Source organism: Pipistrellus hanaki, assembly GCF_964339955.1.
Source record: "Pipistrellus hanaki genome assembly, chromosome: 12".
Taxonomy (NCBI): Eukaryota; Metazoa; Chordata; class Mammalia; order Chiroptera; family Vespertilionidae; genus Pipistrellus; species Pipistrellus hanaki.
Genome location: NC_140514.1, coordinates 23,137,636 through 23,157,511, shown reverse-complemented (window position 1 = coordinate 23,157,511; position 19,876 = coordinate 23,137,636). Strand labels below are relative to the sequence as shown.

The 19,876-nt window shown below is 38.4% G+C and overlaps 1 protein-coding gene across 2 annotated transcripts in view; it reads right to left on the bottom strand.

Annotated features, from left to right (window-relative positions):
* Positions 1-19,618, bottom strand: part of PPP1R21 (protein phosphatase 1 regulatory subunit 21) — a 54,756-nt gene extending 35,138 nt beyond the window's left edge. The window contains exons 1-9 of one of the 2 annotated variants that reach the window (XM_084900881.1): positions 19,384-19,618; positions 11,986-12,054; positions 8,546-8,692; positions 6,263-6,364; positions 4,152-4,316; positions 3,915-3,973; positions 2,874-2,968; positions 2,167-2,219; positions 309-458 (exon numbers count right to left, since the gene is read on the bottom strand). In XM_084900881.1, coding sequence (XP_084757007.1) covers positions 309-458; positions 2,167-2,219; positions 2,874-2,968; positions 3,915-3,973; positions 4,152-4,316; positions 6,263-6,364; positions 8,546-8,692; positions 11,986-12,054; positions 19,384-19,440 — 897 coding nt within the window. In that variant the 5' untranslated portion in view covers positions 19,441-19,618. Of the gene's footprint in view, positions 1-308; positions 459-2,166; positions 2,220-2,873; positions 2,969-3,914; positions 3,974-4,151; positions 4,317-6,262; positions 6,365-8,545; positions 8,693-11,985; positions 12,055-15,365; positions 15,470-19,383 lie in introns of those variants that run through there. The other variant, XM_084900882.1, reaches the window with a different exon arrangement.
* Positions 19,619-19,876: the final 258 nt, after the last annotated feature.

The window sequence follows — 19,876 nt, the reverse complement described above, 5'->3', positions numbered from 1 at the left end:
TGCATTCAAATTGCCAAAGATTCATTCCCAGACAACGCCACAGACAGCAATCTTCCCTCCTTAATGACCACATATCGCTTACTGGCCATAAACTCTCACTCATACACTAAGGTCTTTTAGCAACTCCTCTAGTATTTAACTTCTTAAGAATCTCCATGTTTGTCACACTTTATCTTGAAGGGGAAAGACTATGACCAACAGACTCTGCCTTCCATAGTACTTTGCTGATGCACAGAGTGGTATAAAAATAAACATTAAGTTTCCCTGCTTGTTCAGGGCAGACAAAAGATATCTTGAGTTAAGTTTACCTTCTGATTCAATGGAGATATAGTGTCAATGGCAGAATCCACAGGAAAAATCTGAATCCTCTGTTCTGTGTAGGTGTGGAAGTTCAGAAGAGCTGTCACAAGGTCTTGAACAAAAGCCAGGGCCTGCCCAGCAATGTCTCGCATCTTCAGCTTTAAAATGAAAAATCTATAGTTAAGTCAACTCTCAAATTATAATTCTCAAACTACTTTACTAGGTGTACCAATTAATAATGAGAATTGTGTAATCAAAGAAAACATGATAATTTTAAAAGAAACATCAAAAGTGCTGTATTCAAAGTAATGTCCGTCACTAGCTACACATTTCCCCATCTTTCAGGTAATTTGTGGATACTGTCCCAATAGAACTTTTCTTGTTTTGAGGCAAACCATCCAGAGACCCAACTTTCCACTTCTTCATATGTTCGGAAGTGCTACTCAGGAAGTGTGTGTGCCTTCGATTGGAACAAGTGATGATCTGAAGGAACAAGGTCTGGTGAATACAGCGGGTGGGTTAATACTTCCCAGGCAAGATCTTTTAATGTGTCTTAAACAGGTTTTGAAGTGTGTGATGCTGAGTCATCATGAAGCAAAATTACTTTGTTGTGTCTTCTGGCACATTCTGGTCGTTTCACGATCAAAGCATGGTTCAAATTGATTATTTGTTGTCGGGAGGGATCAGTATTAACGTTGGTTTTAGAAGCTCCTAATACACCACACCTTCCTGATCTCACCAAATGAAGAGCATTGTCTTCTTTCCCAAGCGATTTGGCCTTGCAGTCGATGTTGATGGTTGACTTGGATCAACCCATGATTTTGCGCATTAGGGATTCTCAAAATAAATCCACTTTTCATCACCAGTCACAATTTGATGCAAAAAAGACTTCCTTCTGTGCCAATGAAGCAACATTTTACTGATAACTTTTTGGTTTTCCATTTGTCTTTCTTTCAGTTGAACCCATTTTTCTTCCATTAAAATCTTTCCCATTGCTTGTAAAAATCAGAAATTGTTTGCTGAGCAACATTTAATCTTTCTGCAAGTTTTTTTTTTTTTTAGTTTAACACGCATCTTCATCCAATAATGCTTGTAACTTTGGTCTTCAAACTTTTTCGGTCGATCTGGACAGTTTTTGTCTTTCACTTCACTTTTAAAGCGTTTAAACCAGCATTCACAAGTATCTTGAGATGGAGCATGTTCACATAAGCTTCCCAAAGTATTCAGCAGCACTTTTCTTCAAAATAAAGTAATGAATTATAACTTCCCGAAAATGCTCTTTTTTTGGCATGAAATTCGACATTTTTTAAATGTAAAAATATCAATGATGTTAACACCTTCAGCAAATTTGACATCAAATCGCATATATATCACCATATGTATAACTACATCTATTGAAAAAAAATGTGCCTTATTAACCAGTACACCTGTATTAAGCCTGCTTTTGGAAAAAACATTTGAATGCTGGCATAATTATTCCTTAAGTTAATTTATTTGCTCCTACTTGAATTTTAATAGTCCCATCTAAGTAAATGAGAAAGCCACCAGTTTTGGCAAACACACCTCCTCCACTTTGCCTGGACCAATTAATTGCAAGGTCTACCAACCTAGAAGAAAAGTATGGCTTATGAAATTAGAGCATCCCATAATTCAGTTCTAATGCTATACAAGAGAGATGGCAAAAAAAAAAATCTGTTATAAATTCAATAAACAGCAAGTTACACAATTTTTCAAAAACGTTTAAGAAAGTAAAGCAAAAGTTAAACACAATAATTTAGTACACTAAACAGGGGCCCAAATAACTAATTCCTGCTTCTGAAAAGTGTGACATGCACATTACTGAAAAGAAAACATGTACTTCTTTACCTGATGTCGCCTATTGTGGATTGGAACGTTCAGAGCATTATACTGACTATATTCTACAAAACAAAAATAAATATATATTAAATCTTTCATTTTACATTTACAGAAAAACAGCTTAATTGCAAAATAATAAATTATTGCAGCAAAATCAGCTTTACATAAGTATTAAAAATGATCAAAGCCATAATCACAGTATAGGAAAATATGGAATATACACACAATCAGTTGTTTCTAAGATAAAGTAATACCTCTAATATTTTTTTACCTTTAGGATAAAAATTTTAAATCCTATTTTTCTTTTTCTAAGAAATCTTTTTAAAATGTTAAAATCCTTTTAAAACACTATCAAGATTACTTAGGGCTCAGTTGATTTTTACCTTGGTATATGCTAAATATACACAATAAAAAAAAAGTGAATTTCGGTTTTTTCCAAAAAGGCTGACTTTGAAGCAGTTATAAGACAATTTAAAATCTTCCAAAAAAAAAAAAAACAGAGAAAAAGAAGAGAATAGAAAAAAATTAACAAAAAACTTAAAAATAAATAAATTTCCCTATGAAATACGAGGCCTAAAGCTGATGAAAAGAACAAAAGAAAGCAACCTCTGTCAGGCCAATGAAATTTATTGCCAAAAGATAAATTATTTTAATTAGTTAGCTACCACAGAGGGGTTCAAAGTTGCAAATAAAGATAAGCTGTACATAATACCTACTTGTATCATTAAAAGGTACTTTTTCCTTGATGATTGATAAGGATTCCTCTAATCTACCTGACAAATCTTCATGAAGATTCTTTAACTGTAATTGACTGAAAGAAGAAAATACAGAACCACATTATCACCAATCAGACATGGATTCTCATTTGCTTATTACCTCAACAGCTGGTATCAGACTTCCAGAGAATTGTGCCTGACATCTGAGATACTCTAGGTAGTAGAGAATTATTAAAAGATGCAAGATAAGAAAAATACTAAGCCTTAATTCTAAAGCCCCTGGGACTTTCATTCAATGATGTTGAAGTTTAGAAGAATTTGTCATAGTTTCAGTATTTTATACAATTTTGAGTTTATTTCCCCAAGCATAGAGTAATCTTAGAGTCATTGCAACATCACAAATTTTCTCTTTATAACTCATAAATGTTTGCTCAAGTATTATGGTAAAGTTCTTATGTATTATATCATTTTTTTTTTTTACTTTGGCTCAAAATCTGATCACTTTTCTGATTTTGATTCAGTTATGAAGTATACACCTAAACCAAAGCAATGTAATGCTACCAAAGCAACTAAACTAAAAAAAACTCGCTTGACTGATTCTACTGAAACCTAAAATATTATGTCATTTATCAAATAAATGGAGAATGCTCTTACAACCCGTTGATATATAATATTTCAAGATTTAGATATCGCCAACTTAGATCATATATCCTTTATTTTATTCAAAATGGACCATTAAAGTTGGGCACAGTGGTTATTACTCAGTTTTCCTACCTTGGACTCCCTTCAGTGTAGTCTGAAATGGAAAGTATCCAGTCCTTAGTACAGGAGCCCAGAACGTTATCTGCTATGGCCCAAAACATCTGCAGGCTGAGGACTAAGACACTCTACCAAGAATGCATAAGGCCCCAGAGATAACAACTGAAAAGGACCCTGGAGATTACCTACTCCCGCCTCATTTCAAATGTGAGAAAATTAAGACACAGGAGCTGCTAAACCAAAACTCAGGTCTTCTGATTATTACTTCACGTTTCCACATACCAATCTTCTGTTCGTAGTCGACATTCCTTGGCCTCCTTTTCTAGAGCCTGAGATTTTACCTGAATTTTAGAAGAAAAAGAAAAGCAGAAGGGTAAGACTTCAGATGAGAGCACATCTAGGAGACACTAAAGGCAACTCTCACCTTGAGGACTGACTTTATGTTCTATAAAGTACACAACCAACCTACAAAAGCCTGAGCTATATCTTAAAGGGTTCTCACTTTAAGTTCAGGCTTACTTCTAGTTTGGCTTTGTCGTTCTGCAGTTTCTCAATGGTTTCCATGTACTTCCGTGTCAGGCCATCAACCACGGCTTGGTGCTGAGCCGTCTCCGTCTCCAGAGTGGCCAGCCGACTCCTGAGCTCTGCTTCCACATGCTTGTGCTGCTCATCGGCTTCAAAAAACTGAAAAGAAAAGATCATTTTCTCATCTCATAATATCCTAATATATACAAACTAGAGGGCTGGTGCACAAAATTCATGCATGGGGGTGGAAGGGGCCCTCAGCCCGACCTGCACCCTCTTGCAATCCGGGATGCTGCATGCACCAGTGACCATACTTCCCATACAGGTGAAAGGCATCTTGCTGTTGTATGGGCAGCTACATTTTTTTTGCCCTGGTTATAAAAAGTAGTACATAACATAACATGATCCTTCTGAGGCAGTAGAACCATTTTCCCCATCTTATGGATGGAAAAACTGAAGCAGAGAGAAGTTAAGTAATTGACTTTGTCTCACAATTATAAGTGTCAGAATCAGGGCTGACCACAAAATGTGCAAGCCAGAGTCCATTCACGTCATGACTGCATCATCCTGTTTTTTCAGTGTTAGAGTAGTCTTGCCAGGTTTTAATTTTTAAATCTAAGAGAATGTTTCCAATATATAGGATAGGGTCCTTAGGCCTGGCTGGTAATCAGGGCCAATCTGTGGGGCAACCGGTGAGCGGAACGGAAGGATCAGGAGGCCCCCTCTGGTACCCGCCTTGGCTGGTGGTCTGGCGCTGTGCACTGGCCAGCCCAACCCCACCGCTGCCGCTGCCGCTGCCAGTGGCCTCCCTCTGTAGGAGATGACCAGCAGGCGATCAGGGGGCGGCAGCCTCTGCTTGCCAGCTGGTCCCGCCCCCTGATCACCCTGCCACCACCACCAGTTGCCTCCTGCTGGTCAGTGCATGTCATAGCGATCAGTTGTTCCGAAGTTTGGTCAATTTGCGTATTAGGGTTTTATTATATAGGATGAAGAGAAAAACAACAGCAGTGACTATTCATTGAACAACTTCCATATGGCTCCATATGCTCACTATGCAAAACCCACACAAGCATGATCTCACTGAATCCTCATAGTATGTCAGAGGTAGTGTTGTCATTAGCCCTCCTTTATAGATGGGGAAATGAGTTTAAAGGAATTCTATAACTTGTCAAATGTCTCACAGCTAAAATGTGTTAGGAATGAGACTGGAACATAGGAGACCTACTCCAAAGGCTACACCTCCTTCCTCTCAGTCCCATGAATTTATATTTTACTTTCTGGCACACAGATAATTCAACTGCCCAGGGTATAATGTTTCCACTGAGCTAATTTCCATAATTAAATAATCAAAATTCAAATAGATGGTTATTCCTAAAACTGGTAATGCTCTTTTCCTTAATAAAAATCCAATACTAATTAGGAATATTTATCACAAAATGTACTAAAGTCAAAGGTTCATTTTTTTTTTTTTTAACAATGTCAAAGACTGAGAATTAATGTATTATTTATTTTTCACTGTTAGGTTATGATCATCATTTCACACACAAAAAGAAAACCCAGAAGCACAGTTGGATACCCTATGGATACCTTATATGACTCTTATAATATGCTGAATGTCTGGAGGCAAATATTGATTATTCAACATTCCATAGAGACTTGAGGGCCTGCCATGAGTGTGATCTTGTTCTGGGGCTGGGTATACAAAGCCAACATGGTCTATATCCTAACAGCCATTATAGACTAACAGGTGAACATTAATAAATTAAAAGGCAAACACTACTTACTCATAACCCCCCATCTAAATGATCCATCCAATCATTTCCCATATAGAATAAATAGTGCTCAGTATATTTCTATATTGTCAAGTTATAAAGTTATTCTGCAATTCTCTAAACAAATGTATACTTCAAAATACACATCCATATTAAGATATTAGTGAAATGTAAGAAATGAATGGCAGTGACATATTACCTAACAACCATAGGAAACATCAAAACACCCATACATACACAGAACACTCTATCTTGCTTTTTTTTTTTTTTTCATATTCTAGATCATTTGACCCATTTTTAAATTCATATGGAAAAACAGAAAGATCTTCTCACTTGTATGTGCAACCGCTCATTCTCTTCTATCTTCTTTTGCAGATCTTCATCAAAGACACTCTTCTGCTCTTGGCTCAACTGAGAAGAAGTATCTCCACTTTTCTGATGGAAAGAATAAGTTATGTCCACATAACTTTCATCCTTTAGAGAAATATCCTAAGGTACACAGATTCTCTATCACCTTAGTAGCTTGTCTCTTCTACGTGTTCACCATTCTCAAACAATCCTGCAAAAGGTATACAGTCCATCATTTAACTTTTCCTATGTGATACAAGTTGGAACTGTAAATATTGCAGTGGGCAGGAAAGCTTAAAAAAGAGAGAGAAAAAAAAAAACAGATAAGGCTCTCTATTCTTTACAGGTGAATTCAGGAGTATTTCTGCTGGAAAACAGAGAAGACCCAAAGCTAGTAATGTAAATATGCTACTAAGTATCTATATGCTAATAAATATCATTTTGTTTCTTGTTGTTGTTTTGTTTGGAAAATAAAAGTTTTAGCAATTCCATGAGACTCAGTTAAACTCCTATAAGATATTGTAATAAGTTATTTAACATTCACAAAGATAAATTTATACAAAAGTTCACATAAATTTCTAATTAAAAAAAAACAAAGCTATTATAAACAGGAGAAAAAAGCTCAAAGACTATTTAAAATATCTTCCTTTTGCCTTTTTTTTTTTTTAACCAATATTAACTTTTCTACACAGAAGAATAGCGCTATTTAAAAGACCCAATAATGAACATTTGTTTTCATGGAATACAAGAACTGAGGCTATTCAAGGGTCAACCTAACAATGAAACTGTGTTCAGACATCAGTCACCGCTCTTCTCTGCTTTTTTTGAACCCTCACTCCTCACTTTAAATGAAATCACTTACTGATGCAATGTGACCCAATTATTAGGAAACCCTTTGAAAATAGAGTAGCTATATTAAAAATATATTAAATATCCATTGTGTTTGGGACATAGAGGTGCTTAAGAAACTGCTGAATTACATATTCTGTGTCCTTAATGCGTACAGATTTGGATAGGTTTAATTAACATGATTCCAGGAGTGTTACATGCAAACCTCTGCTAAACAGCCCTGGGAAGGGATCTCACTAATATGTGAAGCACATTTCAAGACAATGGCTATTCCTTCCCCAAGGATCTTTCAGATTTTGCAGAGCATGTGCATTTTGACACAGTTTTCCCAAGTGATTCTACTACACACCTTTTTGTTTGCTCTGTTACCATCTGAAAATTACCACTCTAGAAAATTCTTTCATGTCAAGGAAATGCGTATGGAAAGGTACTAACATATAATTATGCGGATTGCCCATCATTTGGCAAATACAGTCCTAGGCACCTTTACATGATCCCATGATCACAACAAGAGTATCACCCCCATTTTGCTGATGGAGAAACTAAAGTTGCAAGACTTAAAAATTTGCCTTAAGTCACAGACTATAAATGGCAGACAAAGAATCCAAGCTTGGGCTTTACTCCAAAGCCGGTGCTCTTCCTGCCATACTGTGCTGCCACAGAATTACTGTGGGTCTTCCTCTTCCCTCCTACAACTCCGTTATTACTGCCTCACAGCCACAATTTGGGGGTACTGTTCCATATATATATATATATATATATATATATATATATATATATATATATATACACATACACACACACACACACACACAACTTAAAGATTTAATCACTAGCCCTAACCCTTAAAAAAAGAAAATAAAGCAACTTCTTAAAGTACCAGATCATCCAACTTATAGCAGTAAGAATCTTTCTTCACCGCATAACCATAAGGGGCAAAGTTTTTTTTACATCTTTGGACAAGAATATCAAATTAGCCTCATAGGAATAAGCAGTAAGAAAAAATCTACAGCAAACTTACAAGCCTAAGGTATGTAACTGCCACTTTCACATGAGCAGTTATACTTTGACAATGCTTCTCATTTTATTTGCCCTACCCTGAGTTAATGGCAACCTGGTATAACTGAAACATAATAATTTTGACCAATATGAGATATTCCTTTCATTTTTCTCAGCCACTGAAATAAAATAAGTGCATGTCTGCTCTTAATAAATTCTTTTAAACTCACATTCATCTGAAAATGCCTCCATTTAGTGTATATTAATAGTAAATATCTGCTTTCTTGACCCGATATCCAGGTGTAATAATGGAACCTTAGAGAATGTGAAGGTGACAAATTCATCTGTTATAAGCAGGATGGCCTACAGATGTCTGTACCTAACAACAAGGCTGCACTACCTTGCTTTTATCTGACTCACCTTGTTTTTCTTGCCTCGGGGTTCACTTAGAGCCAGTTCATCCTGAAGCAGTTCTACCCTCTTGGCAAGCTGCAGATTTCGAAATGTCAAACTGTCCATTTCCTGCTGCAGTTTTCTCAATGATTGATCCTTCATTTTCAGTTGTTCCTACATCAAAGTGAAAACAAACCATTCTTTATAAGTTAGCCCGAAGATTTAAAAATAATGGAAAAAAATTATTCTTGTTTCACCAAAATGTAATCAAAGCCTCTTGCTTTAGGGAATTCAAGTTGTATGTTCACCATTCCAATTCCTATGTTTTTAGCTCTGTTTTGTGGCAAAATCATTTTTTGACCAAACCAAGTAAATATAAAAATAAAGAGGGTCTATACTAAATAACAAGATAGTCATCAACTTAAAGTAAAATATCCATAATTATTTGTTGTCATATAATGTTATATATGTGTCTGGCAGTGAGGAGACACAAAGCCTGAGGCTACAATTTTATAAACTTGAATTTTTAAAGAGACCCTCCAACTCAGCTAATGATGTCCTTTAGTAAACAAGAACAGCCAGAAGTATATTTGTATTCATGTTTCCTATAAATACTCCCTGAATTTAAGTCGATCCAAATGAAGTCTTTTTTTTAAATATATTTTATTGATTTTTTTATAGAGAGGAAGGGAGAGAGATAGAGAGCCAGAAACGTCGATGAGAGAGAAACATTGACCAGCTGCCTCCTACACACCCCCTACTGGGGATGTGCCCGCAACCAATGTACATGCCCTTGACCAGAATCGAACCTGGGACCTTTCAGTCCACATTCCGACGCTCTACCACTGAGCCAAACCGGTTTCGGCCCAAATGAAGTCTTTTTAATACACTTAATTTTATTTTAAACTATTCTGATTTGTCAGAGACAAAAATTATTATTATCCTAACACAAAAATATTTTCAGCTGCTGTTCTATATTAATTTCCTTTTAAGTTTAGTGAAAGTATTGTAGAAACAAAATCTAAATACAACATGTCTTCTGCTGACCATTCTGTAATGTTTATACCATAATAGGGTAAGAAAATGGGGAAAATAGAGAAATATTTAGTTTCATTCTATTTTTTAAAAAATATTACTCAAATTACATTTTATTTATGATGTTCTGACAATGCTATATTCACTGGTAATCAAACACAGATGGCCAGATGCTAATGTATATTTAAAGATCTGTAGTTTTATTACTTTCACGTTAAAACCACTGTAAAGCTAAGAAGAGGTCAAGTTTTAATGAATAGGTGATTTAAGTCTATTGAAACAGCAAACTAAAAACCATAGGCTGGTGCCTGCAGTCTACTGACATTATTTATATGTTGAGAGCAGGCTAGAGTGGTAAAATAATGTGTTTCCAATAAGTAGAAAAATATTGTTCTTTTCTATTGTTTGTTTAGTAGCCCTTTTCCTTTTAATGGTAAACTTAGTTCTACCCCATGTCCAAATTATCATATGGTTCAAATTAAAGAAATTCAAATCAATGAAAGTATATTGTATCCACAACTCATTGAGGCAAAACCAATATAACCAAAAGCCTACTGTAACAAAAGACATCCTAACATTCCCATTGAGTGAACAACAGTCATTCTTATTGTAATTATATAATGATCACTGCACTGAATAGTAAAACAAAAGTAATTTCTTTACATTCTTATAACAAATCACTAGTTGACAAGTGCTCTAACTCCATTTTCCAATCATTAATTTCAGAAGACAGCGCTCCCAACCCCTCTGTAAATCCTAGTTTGTGCAGTGGGGAGGATGACAATGTCATGTGCCCTCACAGAGCTAATGTGAACACTAACTGAGCTCATGGATATAATGTATTTAACAAAATGCCCAACACACAGTGAGTGCTCAGTAAATACTACCTGCAGTCAACACTGCCACAGTCACCACCATCCCCACTACCGCAGAGTTAATCAGGCGTGACCAGCAACAGGAGCGTGTCAAACCAAGCGTGGGCTACAAAGACAAGCTAGGAAGTCCTTTCCCCAGGAACGGGTTTTAAACATCATTAGGAGAGATACTATCATTTCTTCAGTGATTTAGGAAAAATAATAACTTGACTAACAAATTATGACAATAAAGCTTATTTTTAATCTTCTTGACTTGGGCACAGAGAGCTTTGGAAGTATGGGTAAGGCATCCTGAACCATCTCAGCCCTGAGGAGGGGACACTCTCAAAAGACAGCCTTCTCTAGTGGTGTCTAACAATGGCTAAGTAAGAGGACATGCTTCTGAGTCTCAGTTACCTGAATGAAACTAGTGAGGCTAAGTTACTGGTTAGAGGCTACTCCAGAAAGAGGTAAGGGTAAAGGAAATCCTAATCCCTTTGGTCTAAAGAAGGAGCAAGGAAGAGAGCAAAAGAATGAGGTAGGCAGTGTAGAGGTGTGGACAAAAGTAGGTTTACAGTTGTAATACAAATACATAATACAATAATTAATAAATAATAATACAAGAATAAACAGTTTCAGGTGCTCACAACTGTAAACCTACTTTGCCCATGCCTGTGCTTAATTGAAACTCAGGCAAGAAAGAATCCATATCCTAAAATTAAATTATCCAACTAAAAACATCACTAAGCAATATTTATTACATACCAACTAGGATGAGGCAGAAAGAAATTCCTTCTTCTACTACATATTTCTCTTTCAGTTAACAAAGATGCTAATGTTGCCGAAACCGATTTGGCTCAGTGGTGGAGCATTGGTCTGCGGACTGAAAGGTCCCGGGTTCGATTCCGGTCAAAGGCATGTACCTTGGTTGCAGGCACATCCCCAGTAGGGGGTGTGCAAGAGGCAACTGGTTGATGTTTCTCTCTCATTGACATTTCTAGCTCTCTATCTCTCTCCCTTCCTCTCTGTAAAAAATCAATAAAATATATTAAAAAAAACAAAAAAAAAAAACAAAGATGCTAATGTTAAAAAGTATCATCACGCAGTGTCCTGATTAGCACAGGTTATTACTATTAAAAAGTTCAACCCAAAAGCAAGATGGATAGACTAAATGATTCACACTTTCAAATCCATTTATTAGGGAATAACCATATGCTGAATGCTGGGGATATAAATATAAATGTGACATGACCCTCCTCAGAAATCTGTCAGTTATCAAAACAGATAAGAAGCCCTATTAATTCAAATGCTAAATAAAGGCCTTGAGGTATAAGAGAAACGCATTCAAATCAAAGAATACATTTTTAAAATGTTTAGCTAAGGAAATCAAAGCACATAATATTCACACGGAAGGAAGTGAGAAAGTTAAACACACACAAAAAACTGTATTACTCATCACTATTCCTAGTGAATTATTGTCAGAGTTGGGACTTTAACCCACAAAATCAGCTAAATTCCCTAATTTAAGCAACACCAAATACTCACTTAACCTCACAACACAAATATCCTGTTGCATACCTTTAAAGCAGCAGAATTTGCTTGTTCATCCACAACCCCTTTTTTCAGAACCTGATTCTGAGCCCGAAGCTGCAAACAGAATAAGAAATAGTTAATTTTTAATTTAAAGCAATCATTTGTAGCAAAAACAAACCAACAAACAAACAAACAAAAACGCCATTACTTTAGAGGAATCATATCACTGTCTTCTCATGTATATATGAGAACAAAAATATTAGCCCAGAGAGGATAGTAGGAATCACCATTCTGCCACTTTTCAGTGACTCGGCTGCCCATTGATAAAAAACACACAATCTGTGGCAAAATTGAGATTAAATCCCAGCCCCTCAACTTCCGGCACATGGTTCTTTCTAAGAAACCAAGTCACCTCCCTAAATAAAAACTACTACTTTCCTAGAAACTCCGGCACACCATTCATATGTAAAATATATGCAACTGGACCAATTACGGAATAATGAATCTACAGAAGATCAAAGTGTAGGACATCAACATACCCAGCTGGACTCTGTGCCTAATACTGCAAGCATCATTAAGAATGCAAACTTGCTATCGGGCATCAGCTGAGGCAGTTGAACCAAAAGCGACTAAGCAGACTTAATTAAGAAGCAGCTAACATCTGAATGCTCATTACATACCAGCGCTGTCCTAAGTGTTTTGCTTACTTACTTCATTAAACCTCACAACCCTATGAAGTAGGAGCTACAGGGTGGGAAAAAAGTAGGTTTACCGTTGTTCACACGGAAAACAATGCAATAGTTAATAAATAATAATACAAGAATAAACTGTGTTTCATGTTCTCACAACTATAAACCTACTGTCACCCCACCCTGTATATTATCTCCATTTTATAGATGAGTGCTTTCCCAACGCACCGAGGTTGCGGGTTCCTTCTCTGGTCAGAGCGCATAGAAAAAGCAAACAATGAATGCATAAATAAGTAGGACAACAAATGGATGTTTCTCTCTCTCCCTTTCTTCTTCTTTTCCTAAAAATGAATAAAAGTTTTTTTAAAAAGCAGTCCCTGTTTTCAAAGAGCTTATAAATTAAAAGGGAGGATGAAAGATAACTAGCAATCCTAGTATTTTCTGCTTTAAAAAAAAAGAAAAAGAAAAGAAAAAGCAATATAATCATTAAATTCTCTAGAACAGGAATTGGCAACCTAAGGGCCATGGACCAAACTGGCTTTCAGCCAATTTTAAAGTTTTACTGGAACACAGACCCACTCATTATTTACATATTATCGATGATTGCTCTTGAGCTACAATGACAGTGCTCTTGAGCTACAATGACAGACACGAGTAAAGAACTGTGTGGCCAGAAGCCTAAAATATTTGCTATTAGGCTCTTTCCAAAAAAAAGTTTGGGGACCTCTGCTCTAGAAGTTCAGAAGGAAATACCACTTTAATATTGACTTCCATCATGTATTATTTTATTTTTAAAGCAATATCAACATATTCTCGGGTAGAGTGTTATTTAGGTAACAAAATTCAAAAAATAATTTCAAACCCAGTTAGCCAAAAGGCAGCAATACAACTTGGGTATCTAGGTTTCATTTCGTACCCCTGCCCTAATTTTGATCTATGCTATCTTCTTGGTGTGGTATTTAGAAGCTCCTAGTGACTGCTTCAAAGACTAGAGATGAAGCTTGAAGTCCACTGAGCTGTAAGTTTTCTGTAGAACCAGAACTACAGCAATAAAAAAAATGATCATAATGAAAAATTATTTGAATTTTCCTTTTGAAAATATTGTTTGCTAAATTAGTAATTATTCAAACATGGTTTCAATGAAACTGCTTAATAGAAAATGCAGCTTTTAGAAATATTTATCTAAAATCCCTTTCTATTATTTAGTAGGTAGAAAAGGATGACAATGATATACGACATACTCCATTGCTATGTTAATTACACTTTGTGGCATTTGGCATCTTCCTGCATTTCAGCATCAGTGCTGCCACACTTGTGCATACTGAACCAGCAGCCTGCTAAAGGCTCGCACTGCTGTGATCAGTCCGGTCTTTTAGAATTTACTTCTCGCCAGCCTTTTCCACAGTGGGAGGCAAATGCAGATGGTTCCTGTTTTAGAAACAGATATAACATCACCAATGGTCCTCCATTAGGACAGGAAAACAGTCCAGAAGGTGAAGCTGTGCACTAGCTCCTCCATTCCATTCAGCAGAGGAACAGTACCTCTGAATCCCACCTCTGAAGCCCTCTTAGTTGTTTGGCCCCACGTTTGTCATGGTCTTGTAATCTGATTACTCTGAAAGCACAGCCCTTCCTCATTGTGACCAACCAAACTCCAGCAGTTCTTCTAGGAGTTTACTTCCTACTTCTGGTCCTACTTCCCCCATAAATTTTTCCTAACCACTCCCTGTGCTCCCAGTATGGTCCAGTGAGCCTGCCCCTTAGTTCCCTTAGCACTTACTAGTATAGTAACAAGGCACCTCTTATTAAACTGTCCAGTTTTAATTTTACTTTTAAATAGTAAATTTTACATTTATTAATTCATGTGTGATTTATGATTAATTTATTATTTCTCTACTCATCTCTCATCTGCCAACTCAACTGTCTTTATGATAGATAGAGACTACAGTATAATCCCTTGTATCTCCAGACTACAATGAAAGATCAATGCTAGGAATAGAGAAGGCACTCAAATTTTTAAACAATCAAATTAAATACTGTATGCAAACAGTGTTTAAATGTAATGCATTATACGATTATAAGAGACTGTCATTGTTAGCAATCTCTAAGACCCTTCTCCAAATGATTTGAACTTCAAGTTCCTATTGGACACCAAGCAGTCTCAAAATCCTTGAGACTAACTCTTCAATGACCAGTCCTAGGTAACTTTAGACCTGTCCTAGGTAACTGGTTCAGGAACAGCCAAACCTAAATCAGGCTTATCACAAAGCTGTTTTTCCAAGGGCAGAGATAGAGTGGTGATCTCTCTCATGCCACTCTGACAATCTGTATTGAGATAACTGGCCCAATATTCAGGATTTACTATCTACAATCACAAACTGTTGGAAGAGTTTGTGGGGAAAGAGAGACAATCATCTATATGCATTTCTCATTTAATCCTCAACCATCTTCTGTGTCAGAACCACTCTCGCATAGCTATTTTCATACAGTGGGCATTTTAAGACTTATACATGTTGTACAACCCTATAAAAATAATCTTTAAACATATAGCTTTTTTTTCCATTGCAAGTGAATGAGCGCAATAGACAACATGGAGCCCATTCCTAAGCTTTACCAAACCTTCATTTGCAGCTTCAGAATACTAAAGTCATTTGCAGACCCCAGCTACAGCAATTCTAGCCTTGATAATCACTAAAATTCCTTTCAGAGCAGAACCTGAGGCCCCACCTGACTTACCAAACCAGAATCTGCAATTTAGAAAGATCTTCTAAAACTGAGTTCTTCAATGGCACTAGCCACATTCAAGAGCTCAACACCCCCACATGGCTAGTGGTTACCCTACTGTACAGCATGGATGCAGAACATTTTCATTCTTGTGGAAAGTTCCATCGGATAACACTGAATACAAACAACGCTGCCTTCCAATCCAACTTTATAGTCAACCCTATGCATCAGGGTGGGGAAAAGCAAGTTGATATTCGATTTAAATCCAATCCAGCTTCTGAGCCTGTTTCTCTTACAGGAAGAGTTGATTAATCAGGTTTCCAGGCCCCACTATCTGGAAAGCAAACGCACAGAATCACAACTGACCTTCTCCCAATGAGTAGCTCTATACTAACAGCGTAAGTCTGTAAATTTCCTAAAGACAATATCCTGCATAACTAAAAGAAGCATCAATTGCCAAGTAAACTGTTCAAGAAATAATGAATGTCTGGTTTTCCCATTGGTTGCCAATTACCTCGAAAAGAATTTTTAAAAGATGAGACTATCATTCCTTGAGCAACAGTTCTCAAACTCTGGTGTGCATCCAAATCACCAGAGAGATTTGTAACAACACAGACTACTTGGGCCTGACCACCAGTTTCAGATTCAGTGAGTTCAGGTTTGACCAAAAAATTTATTTCTATTTCTAACCCTTTCCCAGATCTAAGGATGCTGATCCAAGGGTTGCACTTTGAGAATTACTGACCCAGACGAACAAAACATGGTACCAGGCAAGAGTGCTCTGCAAAGAAAGCAGATTGAAATTCATGAGATACACCAAAGCCTCAGAAGCATAGCAGGCCATGGAAGAAACACCAAGACATGGTCTTTGATTCTTCAACAGTGAAGCAACTAAGGCTCTGATTAGCTTTCCCTCACATCTCAAAGAAATCTCTGAAAATCAACTTCTATACATCTTTCTCCTCCACTAAACTCTATAAAACCTGAAATTTTATAAGTCTCCAGTGATGCTTCTTAATTGCCCAAACTACTAAGGTCTTAATGTCCACTTTTATGTTGTTTTAGCACCCTATCTGACTCAGCAATTCTCATCTGCTTTAGCCTCGAAGGTTCATCTTTTATCTAACTAAACTCTCAATCTCTTTAGTGGGAGCTCCTCAGACTGTATTTTTCTTCTCAAGAGGAAAGACAATTATGACCATGATTCTTAAGTAAGAAACGAGCTCCTTCCAGGAACACAGGCTGATATCTAATTTATAAAAGAATGAGAAGATTCTGTAAATGTCCTTGGAGTAGGAATCTTGTTTGTTCCTCTCCTGATATGTAGGCTTCCTTCTACAGAATAAGAGGAAATCATTTTTTTTTTCTTTGTAAACTAACTGGATTTCAACATCAGCCCACAATTTCTCCACCAGGGAAGGTAATAAGAAGGTAGAATACCCCTTCCATAGGAACTGGGTTGAAGATAGCATAGATTTTATCTAGAAATTGCTTGGCATTAGAACTGACAGGAAATAAAAAACAAATGAAATCTTTAGACCAAACTCTGTTCTCTGGTGTTCTGAAATTAAATAAAATCTAAAACTGAGTTATTCACATTAAAATTAAAAGGATGAAAAATGGTCTGGTCCAATAGGAGAGAATACCTCAAGTCTGGTAGACCTGTTAGTCTTCTTAGCACCTCCTCTTCCTGTCATGTCCTTCCCAGAGATGTTCCCCAAATAATCTACCTAAAGGGTTCTCCCCTGATTCACTCTTATAGTTCAGCTATCGTCTTTATGGGAATTATTCCAAAAGTCCTGGCCTTTGTCCTGACTTTTAGCCAGTCCATCTCCACTAGAAATTTTCTCCAATTACCCCAACATCAATCACCTCAATCTACTATATGAATAAGATGACTTTAATGTGCCTTCCAGCCCAAAAATTCTATGATTGTATCCAAACTTCATTTCAAATTGGCTGGCCTTTGTGCCCACCCTCCTCTGTCAGTGGCAGTCATGTTCCCTCATCTCAGAACTTCAGGGTCAACCCTCAGTCTTCTTCCCTCACTTACCATGCCCCACAGAATGAATAAGACACAAAGATGAGCCCCTCATACATTCTTCATATCCATCATGAATTTAGTGCTATGCGAAAAGCTGTGACTCAGCAAAGAAGTAAGCTAAAAAGTATTTTTAACCGTTATTCCTAAATCTAGGCCCCCTCTTCATCTCAACTGTCACTATTTTCATTTAATTCTACACATTACTCTCCCTCAAACTATTCCAACAGCCTACAATCTGGTCATCTTTTCACCAATCTTTCCTTACTTAATCCATTCTCCAAATAGTTACCTTTCCTTCCTGAAAGTGATATTATGCCCCTGTTTAAAAACCTCTGATGTTTCTCCACTATTCAAAAACTAAAGTTCAGACTTCTTATCTAACATCCACAACCCTTCGTGATCGGGTCCAAATTACCTCTCCAACCATGTTTCACCATTCTCTGTCATGCAACTTGTTGCATGCTTTCTCGTCCACCAACACAGCCTTTTCCCTTTGCCTGGAATGCTACCACCCTTCCCTCCCTCTTCCCTACTCCCCAATCTCATAACTTCTACCCTCACCCTCCATCTCCTCTGTGCACCCACTGACCTAACGCTTGTCATAGTGTATTATAATTACGTACAATGTTTGAACATTCTATTCAAGGGATCTCCTGAAGCTGGAACTCTGCCTCACTCAACCAACTCTGGCAGTCTGCAGGGGGCACTCAGTAAGTATCTGTTGAATGAAATGGCTTAAATGTCCAAAAGGACAAACTATTTCAAAGTTTTTATTACTTTCTTTGGGAAATTATACAATTTTTCAGCAATGCAGTCATTGCTCGAACATTTCTTGGAACTGCCTTCTGAGGATTGAAACATCTTTCCCCAAAATAACAGAGTCAAGTTTGTGTACTACTGCCATCCTCCACCCATCCCACTTCATCATATGGATTTGTTCCAAGCGACTCTGGCCCTTTCAAACAAGAAAATATTCTTTCAAAGAAAGAAAACTATCATCACTGACACTGTACACAGGCGCTTAGGACAATTTCTAACGGAAATGCCAACAGTAGCACTGCTGGAATAAGTGTGGTATCTCAAAAGGCTCCCCCCATTGGAGGGTGAAAAGACTAGTGCTGTATGTTTAGGCATGGGTTTTATTTTTTTCATTTCACCTTGCTGAATATTTGTTACATGAAATCATAAGAAATAAATGTGCCTCGGTTTCCCCGAATTGTAAAAAGGTGCCTAAGTCTTTCCATTGCCACCATCAATGCTGGGATCATTGGAAACTAAGCTTAATGACTACTACGTCGATTTCCACAGAGGTAAGATTCCGCTTTTATAACTTCATTAGAACATTCTGAAAGCAGAAACGCCCTCCCCAGAAGCAGCCCTTTTCCTAAGAAAGGATTCCATCATTTAGAAGACTTATACACATAAGCACGACAAAAGGCATATTCCAACGTGTACTGAACACCTGCTGGGTGGGTGCCCTGCTCCACTCCAGGTGACTGAGAGGAAAGGACGCAGCCCTGGGATTCAAGCTTTCAAAACCACTTCCACACATCTTGCTAAATCACTGCATATACAGTAACCACCATGCCTGGTGAAGCAGTTTACATGACTCTATTTTCCCTCCCGAATTGAATGGGGGGCAGATATATGGGGAGTAGGAAAATTGAGGAAGCAGCACCCTCCGGCCAGCACCGGAGGCAGAAGGCAGGGTTTCTGTCATCCAGTCCTAAGCCCGCTAGTTCAGTTAAAGGAAGAATCAAACTCCAGCTCCTCCCCGCAGCAGCCCACACGACCCGGACACCGCCCCGCTCCATCTCCTGGGAGCTGCAGGTGGAGGCTCGGGAATCGTGGTCAGATGAGGTGAAGAAGAGAGGGGTGGGGTGCGCTCTCGTGACCCCCTCCGCGGTACCCCCCAGTCCCGACAAGTCAAGGCAACCCGAGGCCGCAGGGCCGGGGGGACCCCTCATCCCCGCCCATGATGGGTACCTTCGAGTACTCCTGAGCCAGCTTCTGGTACTTCCCCTGCAACTCTGCGGAGGCCATGGCCTCCCCCGCCCCGTCCAGGCCAGGCTGCCCAGGCCGTGCAGCCCCGCCTCCCACCCACCAACCCCTACACGCTCCCGTGTATAGGGCTCCGCCAGCGCCTGTCCGCTGGGCCACCACCGCGCCGCCTCCTCCTCCTCCTCCCCCTCCTCCTCCTCCCCCTCCTCCACTTCCGGGTTCGCCCAGAGGCGGGGCGACCGTCGGGAGGCGGGGCCACGTCTTTACGTCACCGCCCCGCCCTCCCGCGCCCGAGCACATGCGCGCGCAGCCTCTCTGGCTCTCCCGGGTTCGGCCCCCCCGGATCGGGGGGCGCCATCTTGACGCATGGTCCAAGATGGCGGCTTCAAAGGGAGACGGCGAGTCCGGAGGGGAAGAGAACGACGGGAGTACACAGACTGGGCGGGGGCCGAGGAGAGGGCGGTGGCTGCGGAGAGCC